The 21,905-nt window shown below is 45.0% G+C and overlaps 2 protein-coding genes across 2 annotated transcripts in view; both read right to left on the bottom strand.

The window, feature by feature from the left end:
• Secisbp2 (SECIS binding protein 2) overlaps positions 1-18,963 on the bottom strand; it is a 32,986-nt gene extending 14,023 nt beyond the window's left edge. Inside the window, exons 1-7 of the mRNA XM_021180740.2 lie at positions 18,808-18,963; positions 17,866-18,014; positions 15,955-16,204; positions 15,358-15,499; positions 13,490-13,719; positions 7,721-7,799; positions 4,721-4,923 (exon numbers count right to left, since the gene is read on the bottom strand). Coding sequence (XP_021036399.1) covers positions 4,721-4,923; positions 7,721-7,799; positions 13,490-13,719; positions 15,358-15,499; positions 15,955-16,204; positions 17,866-18,014; positions 18,808-18,843 — 1,089 coding nt within the window. The 5' untranslated portion in view covers positions 18,844-18,963. The remainder of the gene's footprint in view (positions 1-4,720; positions 4,924-7,720; positions 7,800-13,489; positions 13,720-15,357; positions 15,500-15,954; positions 16,205-17,865; positions 18,015-18,807) is intronic.
• A 939-nt stretch (positions 18,964-19,902) lies between these two features.
• Positions 19,903-21,905, bottom strand: part of Cks2 (CDC28 protein kinase regulatory subunit 2) — a 5,400-nt gene continuing 3,397 nt past the window's right edge. Inside the window, exons 2-3 of the mRNA XM_021180660.1 lie at positions 20,886-21,013; positions 19,903-20,228 (exon numbers count right to left, since the gene is read on the bottom strand). Of these exons, the coding sequence (XP_021036319.1) occupies positions 20,176-20,228; positions 20,886-21,013 (181 nt within the window). The 3' untranslated portion in view covers positions 19,903-20,175. The remainder of the gene's footprint in view (positions 20,229-20,885; positions 21,014-21,905) is intronic.

The following is a 21,905-nucleotide window of genomic DNA, read 5'->3' as shown; positions in this document are numbered from 1 at the left end:
AAAAAAAAAAAAAGCATTGTAAAAATGCCAATTATGGCTTGCTTGTTTAATTATATAAAGGTCTGGGTTGTGACTTGATGGCAGTGCATGTGCCAGACCTGGGCTGATTCTCCGACCCCAACGGAGGGAGGATGCAAACATAAACTTAAACTCAGTGACTTAAGGTGTTTATTTCCGCACAACATCTGGCATCACCTTACTGGCTTGCTTCCCCTGCCTTGCTCAGCTTCCTTTTTTATAGAACCAAGACTACCAGCCCAGGGACAGCACCACCCACAGTGTGCCCTTTCCCCTTGATCACTAATTGAGAAAATGCCTTACAGCTGGATCTCATGGAGGCCTTTCCTCAAGGGAGGTTCCTTTCTCTGTAATAACTCCAGCTTGTGTCAAGTTGACACACAAAACCAGCCAGTATAACTGACCCCTGGTCAACTTCACACACACACACCACTATTAAGCCTTTACTTTTTTATTCACAACCCCCCACACACACACCTGGTCAACTTCACACACACACACACACACACACACACACACACACACCACTATTAAGCCTTTACTTTTTTATTCACCCCCAAGATCTAAATAACTTTAAAAGTCCCACAGTCTTTACAAATATGAAAAATTTTAAAATTTCAAATATTTATTAAAATATTAAAATTTCAACCCCTGCCGGGCGTGGTGGCACATACCTTTAATCCCAGCACTCAGGAGGCAGAGGCAGGCGGATTTCTGAGTTCGAGGCCAGCCTGGTCTACAAAGTGAGTTTCAGGACAGTCAGGGCTATACAGAGAAACCCTGTCTTGAAAAACCAAAACCAAAAAACCAAAAAACAACAACAACAAAAAATTTCAATCCCTTTAAAATATCCAATCTCTTTTGAAATTCAAAGTCTTTTTACAACTCAAAGTCTCTTAACTGTGGGCTCCAGTAAAATACTTTTTTCCTTCAAGAGAGAAAAATATCAGGGCACAGTCACAATCAAAAGCAAAATCAAACTCAAACTGTCCAATATCTGGGATCCACTCAGGATCTTCTGGGCTCCTCCAGAGGCTTGGGTCACTTCTCCAGCTCTGCCCTTTGTAGCACACACCTTGTCTTCTAGGCTCCAGCTGCCTGTACTCCATGCTGCTGCTGCTCTTGGTGGTCATCTCATGGTACTGGCAACTCCAAAACACTGATGTCTTCCACTGCAACTAGGCTTCACCAATAGCCTCTCACAGGCTCTCAACTCCTTTGCATGACCCCTTCAGTCCTGGGCCATCAATTGCTATTGAGGCCCCACCTTCACAAATGGCCTTCCATGGCCTCTCACAGTGCTGAGCCTCAGCTGCCCTTCAGCCTTCAAAACCAGTACCACCTGGGTGACTCTTACACATTTCCAAGTCCAGTTGCAGCATGAGATACAACCTTGGCTATCTCTGGAACACAGCCTCTCTGTGCTCTCAGAAAACACTTCCCAGAAGATTTCACCTCAGTGATGCTGTCTCCTCTTTTTTTTTTTTTTTAAAGATTTATTTATTTATTATATGTAAGTACACTGTAGCTGTCTTCAGTGTACTTACAGAAGAGGGAGTCAGATCTTGTTACGGATGGTTGTGAGCCACCATGTGGTTGCTGGGATTTGAACTCCTGACCTTTGGAAGAGCAGTCGAGTGCTCTTACCCACTGAGCCATCTCACCAGCCCAATGCTGTCTCCTCTTAGTTCCAGCTAACTAGCATGAGTAGTCCCAGTAATGCAAAGGGTTCACTTTAGTAGTTCTGGTGTCTTGTTAATCACAGCTGAATTTTCAGCCCCAGCTAATTGCGGGAAGCAGGTGCGGGTGAAACCCACTTGTTTTCTGCCTTGCCCGAGCATGCACAGTGAGGCTGCATGCGTGGGCTGCCTGCCAGGCTGGACCGGAGCGTGTGTGAATTCTGATTGGATGAGGTGGGGTGGAGCTAGAAGGAGGTGAGTTGGCGAGAGTTAGTGAAGAGAGTAGTTTTAGCCCTTGCTGTGAGTAGAAGTAGAGTAAGAGAAGCTGTTGTAGTGGGAGTGTTTTAGCCCTTGCCCTAAGAAGAAGCTGCTGGGGAAGAGAGCTGTAAGGGGAAAAAGCCACAAGTAAAGAAGCCGTTGCGTGAACCCAACTTGGTGTTTGAGTCGTTCTTGTTGCCGCGGGCCGGAGACTGCAGAGACCGGACACCGGGACAGCTAACTAAAACCGAAGAATCTTCACAATCAAAGCAATGGCCCTGAAAAGAGTCTTTAATCTTCCCTCTGAAATTTCACAAGTCAGCCCTTCATCTTCTGCCTGTTCTCAACATTCTCTTCCAAGCTTCTACACAACATCACACAGAGCTCTTAACATCCCAATGGATCTTCTAGTTCAAAGTTCCAAAGTCCTTCCACAGTCCTCCCCAGACATGGTCAGGTTATCACAGGAATACCCGACTATGCTGGTACCAGTTTGTCTTAGTCAGGGTTTCTATTCCTGCACAAACATCATGACCAAGAAGCAAGTTGGGGAGGAAAGGGTTTATTCGGCTTACACTTCCACATTGCTGTTCATCACCAAAGGAAGTCAGGACTGGAACTCAAGCAGGTCAGGAAGCAGGAGCTGATGCAGAGGCCATGGAGGGATGTTACTTACTGGCTTGCTTTCCCTGGCTTGCTCAGCTTGCTTTCTTATAGAAACCAGGACTACCAGCCCAGGGAGGGCATCACCCACAATGGGCTGGGCTCTCCCACCCTTGATCACTAATTGAGAAAATGCCTTTCAGCTGGATCTCATGGAGGCATTTCCTCAAGGGAGGCTCCTTTCTCTGTGGTAACTCCAGCTTGTGCCAGCCAGTACACTTTGAAAACCAACAAAATCTTTTCTTAACTTGTTTTTTTTTCTTTGAAGCCTGCAGCATGGTATACAATAATCTACAAATGCAGCTTCTCTACAGGGTGGAAATGAAGAACTACAGACAAGGGCCTGGGCCCAGGTTCATTCCCAAGACCAAACAAAAAAATAAGTGAAATTGAAAAGAATTCAGAGAGGTATGAAGAGCATTCAGATGCCTAGACTCTCACAGTAACACTTGCCATTTGCACAGAAGACTTCCTAACGGAGAAGAAAGTGCATCATTCAAAGCAGAGCTGTCCCAGCCATAGGATGCAAAATGCCCCACTAGGCCTCTGGCCACACGGACCTGGACCAGGCATTTATGCCACTGGTTCTGCCTCCCGAGAGCTGGGGCTGTATCAGCTGTCATGTTGGCCAAGCATGGTGTTTAACTTTTATTACAAGTTTTCTAAAATACTTTTTGTTTGGTTTGTTTCTTTCTTTCTTTCTCTCTCTCTTTCGAGGCAGGGTCTTGCTGTAGCCTTGGCTGTCCTGGAACTCACTCTGTAGACCAGGCTGTCCTCGAGCTCACAGAGATCTACATGCCTCTGCCTCCTAAGTGTAGGATTACAGGGGTGTACAATGATGTAGGAAGCAACTGTTTGAAGTATTCTGAAACAGATTCACTCCTGTGTGTTGTCACTGAGCACACATGACCAGTCACTTATCCATCCTGTCACCATGCCTGTCCTGCCATGATGCACCCCCAAACTCTGAGACAAAGCAAACCTTCCGAGAGAGAGAGAGAGAGAGAGAAGCTTAATATAAAAAAACACCCCCCCCCAAAACCTGTAAATTTACAGGACACAGCTCCCTCACCATGTTTTAGGAAACTGGTTTGAATGACAACCTGGAGCTACAAACAATCACCAGACAGAAGGCTCCTCTGCCACCTGTACTCAGTCACTAGAGAAGGAAAAAAAAAAAAAAGGACTGATATGAGTTCCAGGCCACCCTGAACTGCCATGTGTGACCCCCACCTCAAGACAAAACAAGGAGGAAACAATCTACTCTGAAATCCTGTCTTGCAACAGGTAAACTAAAAGTAGTATCATGTGATCAAACCTACAATTCAATTATTTTACTACTGTTACATTAGTACATATAGTTATTTAAGTGCAACTGAAAAACCTGAAGGAAAAAGATGCATCAAATACGTATCAGAGCAGAAACTTGGAGAAGCATCTTTTCTTCAAAGCATTCAGGAGCTGGAGTCCTGCTGTGGCAGCGTACAAGGGATGAAGATGTTCTCTGTCTCTCAGGAAACAGAAGTATCACCACTCAGCCCAGCGGCAGTCTTTTAAGACACCTCCTCTCCTCACATAGAAGAGCTCTCTCATTTCCTGACTAACATGCCATCCTTTTGTCAAGGCTCAAGTACAAAACACTCAGGCTGGTTGGTATTGGGTAGACTGCAGCATTCAGGAGATGGCGCAGACTCAGGAAGGACGGTGCCCAGTGGGCTACAGCAGACCCATACAGTCACCATGGACGCATGCCTCGCAGCTGTCCCTCTTTCCTACCGTGAAACACTACATGTACCATTCACTACCATTCCCTTAACATGATTAAGTGTATATGTCAGTGGCATTACATCTATATACATTCCATAAATGTTACCAGGGAACTCTACTTTCTCAAGTCTGTCACCATTAAGCACTAACTGTACATTCTTTCCCCAACCCATGACATTCAACCATATAATTGCCTTTATTTTGAGACAAGGATTCACTCTGTGGCCCAGGATAGCCTTGGATTTACAATCCTTGTATGAGCCTGCCAAGTGCTGAATTACAGTTTTTGCCACTACCCCAGACCCCATCCTTGATCTAGGATCCTTGAGGCATACCTTTGGAGCAGGATGAACACGCTTTTCTCTGTTGTAGGAAGGATCTGAAGATAAAGCCTCAGATGTCACACTAACATTCTTAGCAGCAGCTGATGAAGTGGTCTTCTTTAGGTTTATTATGGAAGTCACATTTTCAGTGGCTGCTGCTGAATCTGAAGACACTGTCTGCCGAACAATATAACCCATTGGTGTCCAAGACAACTCTGCTTAAAGATAATCATAATTACTGAACAATTTCAACAGTAAGCCAGAGTTCCTTGATTACTCAAACATGCACTTCATGTAATAATCATTTAATTACTCACAGCACAACAAAAATGACTATATCAGCTGGGTGGCGGTTGTAGAGGGAACATCTTGTGTACTGTATAAATACATCACCTGTCACTTAAAAACCCTATGGCCCATGGCTTAGGCAGGAAATCAAAGTGGGACATCTGGGAGGAGAAAGAATTCTGGGACAGAGCCAGGTGGGAAACCGGCCTGAGAAGATGTGAGGGGAGAGATGCATGGAACCTGAGCACAGGGAACCAGCCAACGTGGCAGAATGGAGGCTAAAAAAAAAGGTTATCTTATGATTCTAGTCAGGTAAGAACCTAGCTATATAGCCAGGGTATTTGTAAATATATTTTGAGTCTGAGCCTTATCTCTAGGAGCATTGGGGCTGGGAATTGCCTAACCAAGAACAGGGTAGAAACCCCCCACTGAGATTAAATATTTACCACACCAGGTGGTGGTGGTGGTAGCGGTGCATGCCTTTAATCTCAGCACTTGGGATATGGAGGCAGGTGGATCTCTATGAGTTTCAGGCCAGTCTGGTCTACAGAGTTAGTTCAGAAAACCCAAGGCTACAAAAAGTAACCTTGTCTTGATAAACCAAACCAAACAAAAAAAAAAGAGAGTATCTAGAATACCATCTTGGAAGACAAGCTGTCTAGAACACCCCTAGAACTACACTATCCACTGACTGTCTAACACTATCCCAGAGCTACAGTATCTACTGACTGTCTAACACTATCCCAGAGCTACAGTATCTACTGACTGTCTAACACTCCCTCAGAGCTACAGTATCACTGACTGTCTAACACTCCCTCAGAGCTACAGTATCACTGACTGTCTGATGTAGCCACCCCAGCCTGGAACCTGTTGGCTCAGGGGTGGAGCTTCCTGCTCATTCGTCCTGCCACGCCTACTGCTGGACCATGCTGCTTTGCTGCTTGGAGCCACACACATGTTCACCCTGCTACTGGACCCCGAGTTATTTGGGGGGGATATCGGGTTCCCTCCCCCTTCCTTTATAACTGGATGTCGGAACTAGTAAAATTGGGCTTTAAACAGGATGATCTTGTCTTGGCCTCGTTTCTTCTCCCTCCCTGTCTAGCTTCCTCTCTTTTCAGCTCGGAGCTGCCATCTCAGTGGAACTGTTCATGTTGCGGGCTGCTGGCCGGCCCCCAACAGTCTGACACTCCCTCAGAGCTACAGTATCACTGACTGTCTGACACTCCCTCAGAGCTACAGTATCACTGACTGTCTGACACTCCCTCAGAGCTACAGTATCACTGACTGTCTGACAATCCCTCAGAGCTACAGTATTGACTCCACTCATTTTTGTTCTAGAAGAATGCATGCTCAGTAACTTTCCCTTCAATTCTTTTTTTTGTTTGTTTGGGTTTTTTTTTGTTTTGTTTTGTTTTTCGAGACAGGGTTTCTCTGTATAGCTCTGGCTGTCCTGGAACTCACTTTGTAGACCAGGCTGGTCTCGAACTCAGAAATTCACCTGCCTCTGCCTCCCGAGTGCTGGGATTAAAGGCGTGCGCCACCACCGCCAGGCTCCCTTCAATTCTCAAGTTAATTATTTGCCTAAATTTCTTAATTTGAAAGACAAAGATGGGTAGGCAAATACATTTCTGTAAAACAACAACCAACGAAATATCCATGTGGCAAACACAGGATTAAAAAGCAAAGATCCACGTTGAGTCTACTAACCCTGCTCTGTGTTAACAGCAGAAGTCAAGGATCTGTAGACTTTTGCTGTCACAGTGACTGGCAACTTACTTCATTACAACACAGTGTGAGCACACTAAAGTTACTCCTCAGATCCCCATGAAGCTGCACAGTAGACCAAACAAAAGGCCGCCCATCAAGTCAGGGATGATTGTGCCTGTCAGCCGCTTGTCCCACACTACAGAGCTACTGAGACAGACTTGGCAATGAAGAACTGCCCTGGGGAACACCATACTAAACACAAGAACACAGAGCCCATGCACCAAGGAATGGCTTGGACTTTTTGCTAGGAAAAGCTTCTGTAACCACCTCAGAAATAGAATTCCCTCAATGCTTTCTTAATACCTGGCTTCCTGGGGCTCCTGAAAGAACACCAGGTTACAGCCATTTTCTAGCAGGAGAGAGAGAAGCCCAGCAGTCACTCTCATTCTTCACACTCCGGGTGCAAGGCAGTAGCAGTGGAGGTTTAAATGACAGACCAGATCGCACAGCTACAAAGTACTTATAAGCCCAGGCTGCTCTAGAACAGTCTTTTAATTAGGGAAAAGGTTTTTCTATAAAAATAAACTGCTTAAGATGCAATTCACTTACTAATTTTTAAGTGGAGTATCTGTCTTACGAGATAGAATCTCACTATACAATATATAGACCAGGCTAGCCTTAAGCTTGTGGCAATTCTCTTGCCTCAGACTCCCAAATGCTGGGGTTATAGGCCTGGCCATAAAGTAGTATTTGTTTTAAAACTTGGTCTAAATGTGAATAATACAAATATCAAGTTATCACTTAACTATAGTGATGCTCTGGGCCTCTGGCATGCATTTGGAACAGGGCTTCTCATTTACCAGGCCTCTCATGGGTCTGGATGGGCTCCTATATCCCATACAACACTGATGCTACTGTTTCAAAACTATCTTAAAGGCAGCTCCAAAACAAACAATATTGTAGCACACTGGTGTTAAATGTGCTCAGCAAACAGCATTTTGTGGTCGCTCTCACCTTGGGTACATGAAGGAGAACTGGTAGTGGCATTACTGGTCACAGCTCCGTCAGTGTGATCGCTCTTCACCATTTTGCCCTAAAAGGAAGCCATCAGATATCATTAGGGAAAAGCCATTTAAAACAACACGGTACTGTACACATTTTAGAATGGCCAAATTATACAAGAGTGACAGTCTGGTGTGGGGATGCAGAGTGGCAGGACTCTCACTCACTCACTACCAGGGAGGTTCCACATGAGGCCACTGTGGCAAAAGGTAACAGCCTACAACCCAGCTGGCAAACGAGAAAACACAGACCAGTGCATATCAGCAAGAGAAAGCCGATACAGAGCACGGACTCCAACTCTACAGTGTTCCAGAAGACAGATGAGCAGAGAGGCTGCAGGTGCTGGAGAGAGCACAGGTTAAACACGGAGCTTCACAGCAGCCACTCTCCTTTTCAGGACATAATGATGGACACCTACCATTCTGTCAGTCCACCTGGAGTGACACAGGTGTCAATTAGGAATGCCAGGGGGAAGAGGCATGCCCAGGGAATTGTATGACTGTAACACACAACCAGGGTGGGCTGCCATGGAAGCTAGGGATGGATAGGGTAGGCACCATATGAGAAAAGCTCTATCCCTACCTCTCAATTTGCAGTGACCCTAAAACTGCTCTAAAACAGTCTAATTTTAAAAAGTACACAGAACTCAGTCCAACTGTTATTGCTTCCTATTTCAAACAGAAAGGAACCATTTAATTAGGAAAAAAAAAAAATCTAGGGGTCTGGAGAGATGGCTCAGCAGTTAAGAGCACTGACTGCTCTTCCAAAGGTCCTGAGTTCAAATCCCAGGAACCACATGGTGGCTCACAACCATCTGTAATGAGATCTGATGCCCTCTTCTGGTGTGTCTGAAGACAGCAATAGTGTACTTACATATAATAAAAAATAAATCTTTGGGCCAGAGCAAGCAGGGCCAGAGCGAGCAGAGGTCCTGAGTTCAATTCCCAGCAACCACATGTTGGCTCACAACCATCTGTACAGCTACAGTGTACTCATATACATAAAATAAATAAATAAAATAAATCTTTAAAAATAAATAAATATCTAAGTACACAACAGAAAAAGTTAACTATTTTATACCAGCATACTTTTCCCCTAGAGTGGAAAAAACAAAACAAAACCAACCCATCTACCGTCTTACAGCTTAGATAGTACCTTTCAACTTCTCTGCCTATAAGCACTGTATATTATTTTCATATAGGTTCCAATAATTGGATCACACTACTTTAACATGGGACTTTCATATACCATCAACAGCAGAGGCGGAAGATGGTTCAGTGTGCAAGTGTTGCATGTAGTGGTGTTTGCCCACAAATACTCTCACACATACAAGTGTGAAAAATCAAATAAACAAATATACACCCGCACGCCCCATATACAGCTTTTCAGGGCAGTAGTTGTAGTGAGAAGTTTGGTTTCTTTAAAAAAAAACACAGAAGTATTATGGGAATGTGTCTGTGTTTTACTCCCGGGGTGGCTGCTTCAGAGTATCCACAGCAGCTGTCACATGCTTTGGCGGGCATGTAATTTTGCAAGCTGCAGATAGTTTCTGTGATTGTGTGATGTTTGGAATTCTGGAGACTTTTCAGAGGGTATATAAATGCTAGGGCCCTGAGAGGTATGATAGGTTGTTGCTGGGTTTTTGGTTGGTTGTTGTTAGTTGTGGGTAGTTAAGCAGTTATGTGCAAAGAAGAAACAAGATCAAACTTGCCCCAAGGAACTCGATGCCCTCATCAGCAGTAAGTAGACTAATACAAAAGAATCCATCAAGTCAAAATGCAACAGCCACAAAGTCAAGAAATGCATGGGCCCTCCCATGTCGCAGGTTCATCATCTCCTGACCGGGACCAGTAATGGTGCGTGGTGCAGAATGCAGGGACACCCAAACACACCCAAGAGTGACTGCAAGACCAGCGCAAGCAAATGGAGACGCTTAATTTGTACTCCTAAGCAGATAATAGATGTGAGGGGCTGGAGAGATGGCTCAGCGGTTAAGAGCACTGACTGCTGTTCTAGAGGTCCTGAGTTCAATTCCCAGCAACCACATGATGGCTCACAACCATCTGTAATGGGCTCCAATGCCCTCCTCTGGTGAGCATGAAGATAGTATACTCATACACGTAAAATAAATATTAAAAAAAAATTTATGTGTATGTGTAATATGTGTATGCCTGTGAACTATCTGCATGCCTAGTGCCCAAGAAGCCAAGAAAAGGCTCTGGATTTCTTAGAACTGGAGTTACAGATGACTGTGAGATGCCATGTAGGTGATGGGAACTGAACCCAGGTCCTCTCAAAGAACAGCCAGTGCTCTAAATCACACTGAGCCATTGCTCCAGCCCTTAAATTATTTTTAATTTTATAGGTTCATATACTTTACAGATTTATCTGCTTGTCATTTTATTATTTCAGTATGTTCAGGAACCTACATTACAATTGCTAAAGCACAGCATAGAATTGCAGAAGTAACTCAGCACACGAGCTTCGGCCTAGATCTTGTCAGCACCTGTGCTTATCCTGAGCCACACGCACCAAAGTAAAACACTTGTGCTTCCCATAGAAATAACTGTCAAGCTCTCAAAGACCAATGAAAACTACAAACGACTTATTCAAGACAGTTTAAATGAACTATAGCTAGCAACAGGATAGATCCAAAAGCAACGGCTGTTGTCAAAAAATAATTAATGGAAGAAAGCTTTGAAGGATTTTAAATATTAAGAACATAACCACATACTCCCTAATTGAGGGGACCCTCTTCTACTGCGTGCTATCATCATTTTAGAAGAATTTTAAAACATCTCATTTATGTGCTGCTGAGGCTAGGCACTGTGCATGTGTGGAGAGGTCAGAGGACCACCTCAGGACTGGGTTCCTGTCCTGCATCCTGCAACATCTTTGAGATAGGGTTCCTTGCTCACCACTGGGAACCCACCCCAGGCCGGCCGGCCAAACATTAGGTGATTCTTTGTGTCTACCTCCCATCATCCCGAGAGCCCTGGGGTTACAGACATAGGTGTGTCTGGCCTTTTCACTGGTTTGGGGCATTCCAGCTAAGGTCCTCACTCTGGCCTGGCAAACCTTTACCCTCTGAGCCAGCCCCACAGCTCCCACACTGTGCTGTAGTCTTTTAAAACCAACCAAATGAACAGCTGAAGAGATGGCTCAGCAGTTAAAATTACGTACAGCAACTGCAAAAAACCTGAGTTTGGTTTCCAGCACCCACACAGGTGGCTCACAACTACGTGTACTGCCAACTCCTGGGGATCTGACGCATCTGTACTCCATATGCACCATTCTGCTCACTCACATGCACACACAAACACACATACACACTACAAAATAAACCCTTAAAAAAATCAGATGCCAGCCGGGCGTGCTAGCGCACACCTTTAATCCCAGCACTCAGGAGGCAGAGGCAGGTGGATTTCTGAGTTCAAGGCCAGCCTGGTCTACAAAGTGAGTTCCAGAACAGCCAGGGCTACAGAGAAACCCTGTCTCGGACCCCCCCCCCCCCAAAAAAAAAAATCAGATGCCAGCACAGTGCTTCATGGTATTTCAATTACTTTTTAAAAGATTTTTTCAGATCTATGAATTTATTGTGTATACAGTGTCCTGCCTGCATGTATGCCTGAAGGCCAGAAGAAGGCAGGAGATCTCATTATAGATGGCTACAAGCCACCATGTGGCTGCTGGGAATTGAACTCAGGACCTCTGTAACCACTGAACTATCTCTCTAGCCTTGATAATTACTTAAAAAAAAATATATATATATATATATATGTATATATACATATGTATATGTATGTGTGTGTGTATATATATATATATATGTTTTGTTTTTTAAAAACTAAAAGGCTCTCATTTTAACTCAAGATCTGTGTAAATCTTCTTCCATTAAGAGAAGAACTTCAGCGGCTAGTGAGATGGCTCTGGGGGTAAGGTCCTGAGTTGAAATCCCAGCAACCATATGGTGGCTCACAACCACCCATAATGAGATCTGATGCCCTCTTCTAGTGTGTCTGAAAACAGCTACTGTGTACTTATGTAGAATAATAAATAAATTAATTAAAAAAGAGAAGAAGAACTTCGCTCCATGCTTGGATATGTAGCACTACATACAGGTGACCTTGACATAGAGGTCAGTCCCTTCCTGCTACTGTCCCAGGCGGCCCAGTACCCTGCGCTACTTCGAGGTGCTTACAGAAGCATGGCACAGCCACTACGGAATTCAGCAGAGGCCCTGGAGACAGCCACACATCTACTAGGTGAACTGTGACTTGGACTATGACTTTGATGCAGCCAGTAATCTGCTGCACTGTGCACACATCTGACAACACTGTGTGATGATACAATTAGGGTCCAAGCATAGGAAATGCAACAGAATGGCCTATCTTCTCATGTATCAGCCACCGGAGGCCTTGAAATCTCTGTAGGTGCTTAAAAGAATGCCAAAAACAGGAAGAGGAAACCCCTTCTGAGAAAGGGGAACAGGAATGGGTGCACGGCTTTATCCTTCCCTCTGCTCCCATGCTGTCTGGTACCCTTCTCTCTCTTGGGTAGGAATCTGCCACATGTCATTTTAGGGACTTGGCTTATGGTTGGGATCTGAAATGCCATCCAGAGGGGTCTGTGTTTGAACACTGTGGTGGGACTGTCTGAGGAGACTGTGAAGCCTTTACAACATGAAAACTAAATGTTGAAAGGAGGTCACCCTTTCTGAAGGTTACACTTGCTTTCAATTAAGATGTGCAGTTTTCTGTCCACACAACGTGAACAAGCCACCATATATCCTACCACGCCTTCCTTCCCATTATGGTGCCCTGTACCCTCTGAAACCAGGAGACAGCTATCTTCCCTCCCTGTCTATGTCAGGTATCTTAGTCATAGCTAAGTAACTAACAAAATAACCCAACACTTTTCATTCTCTAGAATCATGAGTCAGTCTTGGGGAAAAAAGTTTAATTTGGTGGACTGTAACAGACTACTGCAGTGACCTCTGCTAAATCCACTGTTAATAGTGCATTAAGACAGAGATGGAAGGGGCTGGTGAGATGGCTCAGCAGGTAAGAGCACTGACTGCTCTTTTGAAGGTCCTGAGTTCAAATCCCAGCAACCACCCATAATGAGATCTGAGGCCCTCTTCTGGTGTGTCTGAAGTCAGCTACAGTATACTTATGTAGAATAATAAATCTTTATTAAAAAAACAAAAAACAAACAAACAAACAAAAAACCTGACAGAGATGTAAGTAAAAAGCATAAGATTTAAATATTACTATTTTGCTTTTCAAATGCAACATATTTACTTCTTTGTGATTGGGGGTGGTGGCTTGCAAGGGCCACCTTTGCAAGCGCTTGTTTGGAGGTCAGTGGACAACAAAAGGTTACTGTCTCTTTGAATGCTGGGAGACTGCAGTACTAGAAAGGGTGCTTTAAGTGGAACTCAGAACCTCTTCCTTCTAAGGCACTCACTCCCCTAACCTTTGAGCTGCTAGGTTTAGAAGAAGCACATCAGATGGTCCTTTAGAAGGCAGCAGCACTAGATGGCACCACTGCTACCATCAGGCTGGCTGGCCGAAAGCCAAGGCCTTTCCCCAGTACCTTTTCCCTAGCAGTGTGGCTGATCTTCATGGACCACAGTAGGTTTTTACACATCAAGCATCTGAAGTGATACAACACCTTTGAGTGCAGACAGCAAAAACACAGACAGGCCCCTCTACTCACCTCTACCATATCTGCGACGGGCTTGCCGACGTCTCCTAGGAGAGACATGTTACTGGCAGCAGGGCCAAGAGGCCCCCACCTGGGCGGCTTCTGTGTCTCTGGCATGTTACTGTTCTTTGGACTCTGCAGTTCAGGAAAGTCTAACCTACTAAACTCAAATTCGGGTTTAGAGGTAGATGCACTCTTCCCAAGGATTCTGGACTTGCGGTCGGGTCGCTTGTGACAACTATCTGTAATTACAAAATGAAACATTGGGATACTGTCAGGATGTGCCTTGTTCATTAGCACTTAAACATGAACTTCAGAGAAACCAGGGTTAACACAAGCTCGCTCCTCCTGTGCACTGTAGCAGCACTGGATACAGATGACAGCAGGTATCCACCAGAATAACACTAAAGCTGGTGAAACCAGCCAAGCCTGACTGCACAGCTGGCCACCTTAATCACTTCTGAGCTAGGCAAACTTCAGGGGAGTCATTGGAAATCTGTGAGTAATTAACTCCCCCTTTCCATCTGCAAGAGCAAAGTGGATGGAGGTGGCCGACCTCAGCCTCTTTCCCAAACTTCAAGCCATGGATAGTGAAGTGACAGCAGTACCATGAAGCCTCTCATAGAGTTCCAAGGCCAAAGCTGGGACACCTAACACTGCAATTTCCACTTTCATGTGCCAGGTGGGTCATGAGCAGAGTAGATGAGAATAGAAACATTTCTTAAACCAAGTGATAGAATTACACATTTAAGTCATAGAGCCAGTTAAATACACACACACAAAGCTGTAAGCTGGGTGTACTGGCACACACGTTTTATCCATTTAGGAGGCAGAAGCAGAAAATCTCTGTGAGCTCAAGGCTGGCCGGGTCTACAAAGTGAGTTCCAGGACTGCAAGAGCAGCACAGCGAGACCCTGTCTCGAAACAAAACCAACAACAGCAACAACCGAAAAGAGCAAAAGCTGTATATCATCGTAGAGCTAGATGTGGGGCTGGAGAGGTGGAGACAGCTTGGCTGCTCTTACGGAGGACCCGGTTTGGATTCCCAGCACCCACATGGCAGTTCACCACTACCTCCAACTCCAGGATATCTGACACCTTCAACACATACGCATGCAGGAAAAATACCAATGCACGGAAAGTAAAAACAACTAATTAAAAAAGGAAAGAAATAGTTCTTTCTGTGATCAAGCAGTACTAGGAAATAATTTACAGAAGAGCAGATGCAGCTGGGAACACAGCTCAGTAAATGCTCTATAAAGACTCGAGGGCGTAAGAGATCTCAGAAATACCTTTTCCTAAGCATAATGCTACATATGTCCACAATCCCGGAAGTTAGGAGGCTGAGGTCGGAGGCCCAAAAATCCAAGGCCAGTCTGGTCTCTATAGTAAGGCCTGGTCTCGAAACTAAAAACAACATAGGTGCCAGGTAGACTCCTAGCTTTCAGGCAGGTGGAACAGAAAGTTTTAAGCCGGTAGATGGATGTGTAGACTCCGGGGGTCAGAGTGCCCAGGTCGGGGTTCATTCAGCATGGAACTTTAACTATACTTAAACTTTTGTGCTACTTCCAGTGTCCCCTCAGAATGAAGAGGCATGTCCAGGAATGAGCATGGACACACGCGGTACAAAGACTACGGTTGTGAAGCTTGAAGTTACCACCTGCATGCTGTGTGATGGTCCTAACAGGCTAAGGAACCTCTGCCTATACAGTGCAACACACACCACACTCTAACAACCCACCCCAGGTCTGATGGCTTCAGCTAGGCCAGGTTCCAGGCATATTTCTTGGAGCAGTCATGATGAGTATATGCCCATGGGACTGGTACTGATTCGGGAAGGTGGGACAGACTGCCATTATACCAGAATTTGTCGGCTTTACCAGATTTCCAACTGCTCTCAGTTCGAGAGGACAGGTGACTGGACCCCCTGGCTGGTCTCGTCTCACAGGGCACCGCACTGTCAGCCCTTCTGTTGCTTGACTTTTGCTCTTCGAATGCTCTTCTCTCATCAGAGGGTTTTTTCTGCAGGAGAGATTTAGAAAACACACACACACAAAACTATGAAACAGGAAAACTACCACTGGGGCTGGAGAGATGGCTCAGAGGTTAAAAGCACTGACTGCTCTTCCAGACATCCTAAGTTCAATTCCTAGCAACCACATGGTGGCTCACAACCATCTGTAATGGGATCTGATGCCCTCTTCTGATGTGTCTGAAGACAGCGACAGTGTACTCAAATACATGAAATAAATAAGTCATCAAACAAACAAAACACTGATAATGAAACTTTAACACAGCAAACCAGTAAGTATTCACAATTCAAACATTTAAGAAAAGGATAGACCAAACCATTTGTAAAAAGGCTATCACCAAAAGGTAAGCAGTACTTAGATATCAGAGGACACACTGACTTCTGACACTGGGAACAACAAAATGACTAACACGAGGAGCCGCAACCCGCAGCAGCACTTCCTCACCTTAAATACACCTTTTGCTTCCTGAGGAGGAGGGCACGCGTGCTCATGCCGGGGCTTTGCTGTCCGAAAGCCTGGGTGACACCGTGCTTGGCTGTAGTCGTACTGCAAGGTTGGCACTGAGCAAACACTCTGTGCGGACTCTAGGGCGTAAGTGGGATAGGCAAAAGGATGCAGCGCTATCTCAGAAGACACGTACTGTGCTGGGAAGGTGGGGGCTCCGAAAGCCATGTCTTCGGGATACATTTTCTGTCTAAAAAGTGTACATTTCAGTTGTAGATTTCATAACACAAATCAAGAACATTAATTATTTTTAAGACGCTAATTTAAACTTTTTAATATTTTCTTTTAAGAATCACTTACTTTCGCACTGGAAACTCCCCTATCAACAACCAAATGAGGGCTAGAGAGCTGGCTCTGTTAGTAAAGCGCCTGCCTGGCACATAAGCGCAAGGTCCTAAGTTTGGGCTCCAGAGCCAGTGTGATAAGCAGTGCACGGTAGTGCGCTCTGGGACTCCAACCAGAGGGGGAGCACAGGTCCTTGAAGGTCACTGGCCTGCCAATCTCGCTGACTGAGGAATTGAGCTTCAGTGAGACTGGTTCTCAAAGAATAAAAGGACAATTGAGGAAAGATTCAACTTCTGCCTCAGACTTGTACATGCAAGTGCACACATGTACATTTACCACACATATCCCCTGACATGTGCATGCACACCATCCATCCATCCATCCATCCATCCAAACAGGACCTCTTTTTTTCTTCCTGCAAAGAATACCGCTGACTTTTTTGTTGTTGTTGTTTTTCGAGACAGGGTTTCTCTATGTAGCCCTGGCTGTCCTGGAACTCACTCTGTTGACCAGGCTGGCCTCGAACTCAGAAATCTGCCTGCCTCTGCCTGCGAAGTGCTGGGATTAAAGGCGTGGGCCAAAACTGCCCGGTTACTGATAGACTTGAACGAATGAACTAGGGCCAGGGTAACAGAGTTCAACAGTAGATAGCATTCATAAAACGCACAAGGCCGTGGCTTCCTCCTACGGCACCACAGAAAAGGTAATCTGAAGTAAAAAGTTCAGATGCCATGGCAGCACAGCAAGGGCATGCTCCAACAGGTTTGCAGCCGACTGCTGGTCTAGTACCTGACAGTGTCTCAGCAACCTAGATACAACAGCCGAAAGGCCATTCCCTTGGCTGAGGAGTTGCACTACAGCCTGCAGTCTTCCTCCAGTCCTGCCCTTTCAACCCCTTCATCACATCCTGCACTGTGCCGCCGGGAAGGCCAGAGTACAAAGAGGATCCTGCACACCACGGAGGCCAGGAGCCGTAAAAGATGGGCACCTTGGTAATTATTCAGTAGACTGGGGATTGACCCTGAGGCCTTGTGTTTGACAGAAAGAGCTGCACCACGGAGCTCTGTCACTGGAGACAAGGTCTCAGTAAGTTGTCCAGCCTGGCATGTTATCTATCTGATCCTTCATTCATCTGTCCTCTTCCCATTTACCCTTCCTTCTTGCCGTTTCTTTTCCCAATACAAATGTGAATTTGTTTGGTTCTGTCTTGCTTTGGTGGTTCTGAAGGTCAAGCCCAGGGCCTGACAAATGGCAAAGCAGCAAGTACTGTACTGCTCAGGGGCATCCTCAGTCCCTACATGTGTGAACCAGTATCAACTGTAAACAAATGAACCCTGCAACTGTACTTTCTAAGTTCTGTAGTCCCGGTCCCTTCCTGGATGAAGTTTTTGCACAGAATGCAGTCAGGCTACAGAGCCCAATCTTTGCTGGTTGAAGAGCCTCCTTTCCCCACCTGCAAGCCATTCTGTAAGATGTTATATATGTTTCAGTGTGTGAGGCTCTAATCATCACTACCTCCGGGAGAGAAACCCTTTTCATGAGGCAAGGCATCGAGAAAATACATACTCAGTCGCTGGTGGTTCCTGTACAAATGGATAGTAGGTGGCTGCACAGCCTGGGAAGACACATGCCTCTGAGGACTCTGACCACGCCACGTTGAGCCCAGCAAACTTAGGGACGAAAGGTTTGACATCAGCTGACAACTTGATGCTATCCTGAGGAAGAGAGGGTGGGGATGGGCTTTAACACTCCTGAGATTCGCCAAATGCAGACAAATACAAACCAAAAGAAAGGTGTGCCATTCTGATACACCAAGTGGTGATTACAAAGGTGCAGTGCAAAGACAAAAATGTGTTTGGCAACAATATCTCCCTGATGTTTTTATTATTATTAAAAAACAAAAAAAGAGGTTACTGGAGCTTACATGTGAAAAAAGGACAATGAATTAAAGTCGAAGGAAAACCCAACTGTTATATAACAAGAACCGCAACTCGGAACGCTTCTGAAGATTTAAACTTGGAGACAGCTATTTTTACCTCTTCCATCTTTATACACGAGATATATAAGAACCCTGGACCTAGTGTCGCCAAACTATACCCTGAGGACGCTCAAAGTTGTTGTGTAAAACACACCGCTGACACTTACTGCCATCTAACTTCCCAACAAAAAGCACCAAATATTTCATCTGTACTTAGTAAACCACACGGAACCTCTGAGAGAAAAATCATCCCACAGCCAAGAGCCCTTGGAACGCAGAGCACTACGGAGTATGGGTTATTCTGACAACTTTTATCTCCGCGTTTGGCCAATTTAGAGTGGATTTCTGGGACGGCCGGCGCGCCATCTAGCGGTCGTGGCAGGCGCGGCCGCGAGGCGCCCGAGGCGGTAGGTGGCCTCTTTGGTTTCATTTCGCTGGCCGAACCGTGAGAGGGTGGTCAAGTCCCCCATCCCCGAACCTCAGGCCCGGCGGCCCCGCGCGTGTGCCTAGACCCGCAGCCCGCCCCTTACCTCGCCGTCCGGCTCCCGCGGCCGCTCCGACGCCATGGCGGCCACGGAAGAGCCCGCGCCGTGAAGCTAGTGGCGCGCCTAACCAACGACTCGGCGTTTCCGCCTTCCTGCGCGGCGGCGCCAGGACATACGTCACCGAGGCGCGACGGAGGCCTTCCGTGCCGGAAGTGCTCGGCGTCGCGGGCCTCCGGAGCTGCACGTGGAAGACTGGGGCAGGGACAGCTCTAGGGGGTGACTTCTGGCGGGCCAGGAAGGGCGCGGCCTGAGCTCTTACGTGGGGCGGGCTTGGTGATGTGACACTAGGGGAGGCCAGGCTCTGGGCGCCCGCACTGATGCTGTGCAGGAGAGGGATACTCTTAGGAAGAGTAAGGCCGGCAGACCTGCTCAGTGGTGAGCTTCCAGGAGCATCCGCTCCTGTGGAGTTTCTAGGTAAGGTAGGATGTCATGGCGGGTGCCAGCAGGCAGATGAAGAACCTCAGAACTAAGAGGAGTCGAATAGAAACAGGTCGGAAGGACAGAAAAAGGTCTCCTGCAATGTGGGGGCATTTGGCAAACAGGCCTTGGACTCAGTCTGTAGGGTTAGAATTAAGCACCAGCCCCTTATTTCAAGCAAGACACCTGTGCCAGTTCGGTCAGTATGCCCTGTTAGGTCTAGTGTATCCCACACATGGAAGGCTGTGGCTCTGTAGTGTTTACTGTGTTCAATGAGAAATCACCCCTGCTAATGTCTAACTACAGCCTTGTTTCCCGCCATTCATTTATAATGGTTATCCACTGATGTGTGCTTAATTTCTTGGTCCACACAAGAAAAGCTGCACGAACATGGCACCTGAACTTCTAAGATACTTTTCTCTGAAAGCACTAGACTTTTTGTAGACTTGTGGACACTATCTAGTAGTAGAGGTGGGTTTTTCTGTTCACTTGCAGAATCCAAAGTTATTTAGGAAGTAAACTGTCAATAAAGCTGTAAAAAATCTCCTTTTGACTCTAGATTTACTATCCCCAGTAACCCATCATTTGGAGCTTAATATTTCTTTTTCAGGTATGTTTATTTTCCCCAGGGGTAAAAAAATCAAGTCAAATTAGTTTCAACAATGGTGATATAAATGCAATATACAAACTTTATTTAACAAAACAGGTAAAATAAAACAGGCATTTATATTAAGAAAAAACTACAAGAAACTATCTTGAACAACTTAAAACAACCTACTTGCAGTTGCATTTAACTGAGCTCTGTTGCTGTGAAGAATACAGCGCATGCACAGGTATGGATGAAAGGTTTGTACAGTTTTCAAGTATTCACTGAATACTACCTTATATACACATATACATTAAATTTGAAAAAGATTAGATGATCCCAGCTGCACTTCATTTTGGTTGTTCTTTTGGAAGAGGTCGTCTAAAGAGAAGAATATGCGGTTCTGTGGAAAGAAAATATTTATTAAGTTCCACATGTCAAAACAACCAGTCACTATTTGAAGTGTTCAAAACCAGTTGTCGATGTAATAAATAGTAAATGCAGATAAACTCTTATAATAGCATTGTTCTACCATTTTATCCTTTGACCGACTCTGGAAAATAATTTCTACCTGCAAAATCATTCAGTGAAAAGAAATGTATCTCTTTGAAAGAAGGGCTAATTCAAGTCAGCTGCTGGATCTCAGGCTAATTCACATCCAAATAAATAAATAAATAGGTAAATAAGTTGATGCCATACACACTTAGCTAAGAAAGGGTTGTTCTAGTCGAACCTGATCTCTGTGGGGGAAAAAAAAAAAGACCTTAAAAGATGAACCCCAGAGAGTCCACCCAATAATTCCCCATTCAGTGTGATGAAGGGCAGTATCTACAGCAGTTCTGAAGCTGCCTTCCTATTGATAGGAAGGATTTCTGAGCTCCTAAAGCTATGTGATATAAAGCCATAATTCCAAGGAAGACTCCAGTTTAACAATGCCACCTTTTAAGTATAAAAAGGTAGAGTCAATTTCTATATATGTGCAGGATTTTGGCACCTGTTTTATACCAAGTGAGTCACTTTTGCAGGAAGAAGGAACACTTTCCTTTACAGCAAAGCTTACCTGGCTCATGAATCATGTAATGAACCCATCCTAGACTCTGTTGGACACCAAGTCTCCTCCATTCCTCTTCGGACATCAGATGAGTTTTGGGTACTTGTTTAGAGAGTTCTCTGGGTAACATGACATGCCTATTAAAATATTCAGCCAAAGATTAGTGCCATCTTTCCTACCAACAGCACTTTATACAGGCACCTTACCTTTGAGATAGCTGAAATTGTGAAGGGTTTTTATCCTCCAAAAAAAATAAATTCTCTGAAGCAACTCTACATTACAATATTATCTGTATCGATCTCGACTTATAGCCTATACTTCTGGCTTTTGATGGTTTATGTTCAAGTATTAGGCCAATGTAAGCTGCACAAAAATGAAAGGCATTTTATTCTGTAGGGGTAAATTTCTAGCAGAATACTTGTTATTGAGCTATCTTCCAGGAATAGAACCTTAAAATCTCAATTTGGCACATTATTATACATCTTACCAATAGCTTCCTTTGGTCATGAAGCAACTCTTGGTCTATAGGACATAGGTAGAAAATATCCATGTACTGGAAAGTACTCAAAGAGCAAGACCATACCCAAGTAAAAAAATATTCTCTCCTGTTCAATAGACTGGTGGTATTAGGATAGCTAGAACAGCAAGATAAAGTCAGAGGCTAAAAGGGAGTTATATGTAACTATATGTAAGAGTAAGGAGCCTAGTCCCAGAATTAGTTGTCACCTCAACCTGAGATTACTAAACTTTTAGTACTGGGGCTTGGGGGAGGGGGACCAAACTAAGTTAATGTGTTCCCTGTTATTCAATACTAAATCTGTAGTACTTGTATATATTCCAGTTTGCTTCATGCTCCAAATTAAAAGCAAAAATAAAATATACCTTTGGAACTTCATGTGACCGTTGGTTTCCCAGTAAAGTGCATTTCCAGAACGTTAGGAAGCACGCAAGTCTTTAGTATCAAGCCATTATCAACACAATTTTCCCTTTCTGTAGAAAACCCACACTAATCTCCCCCCCCCCCCCCCC

Source organism: Mus caroli, chromosome 13 (assembly GCF_900094665.2).
Source record: "Mus caroli chromosome 13, CAROLI_EIJ_v1.1, whole genome shotgun sequence".
Classification (NCBI taxonomy): Eukaryota; Metazoa; Chordata; class Mammalia; order Rodentia; family Muridae; genus Mus; species Mus caroli.
The sequence above is the reverse complement of the archived record's forward strand: the minus strand, read 5'-3'. Positions and strand labels throughout refer to the sequence as shown.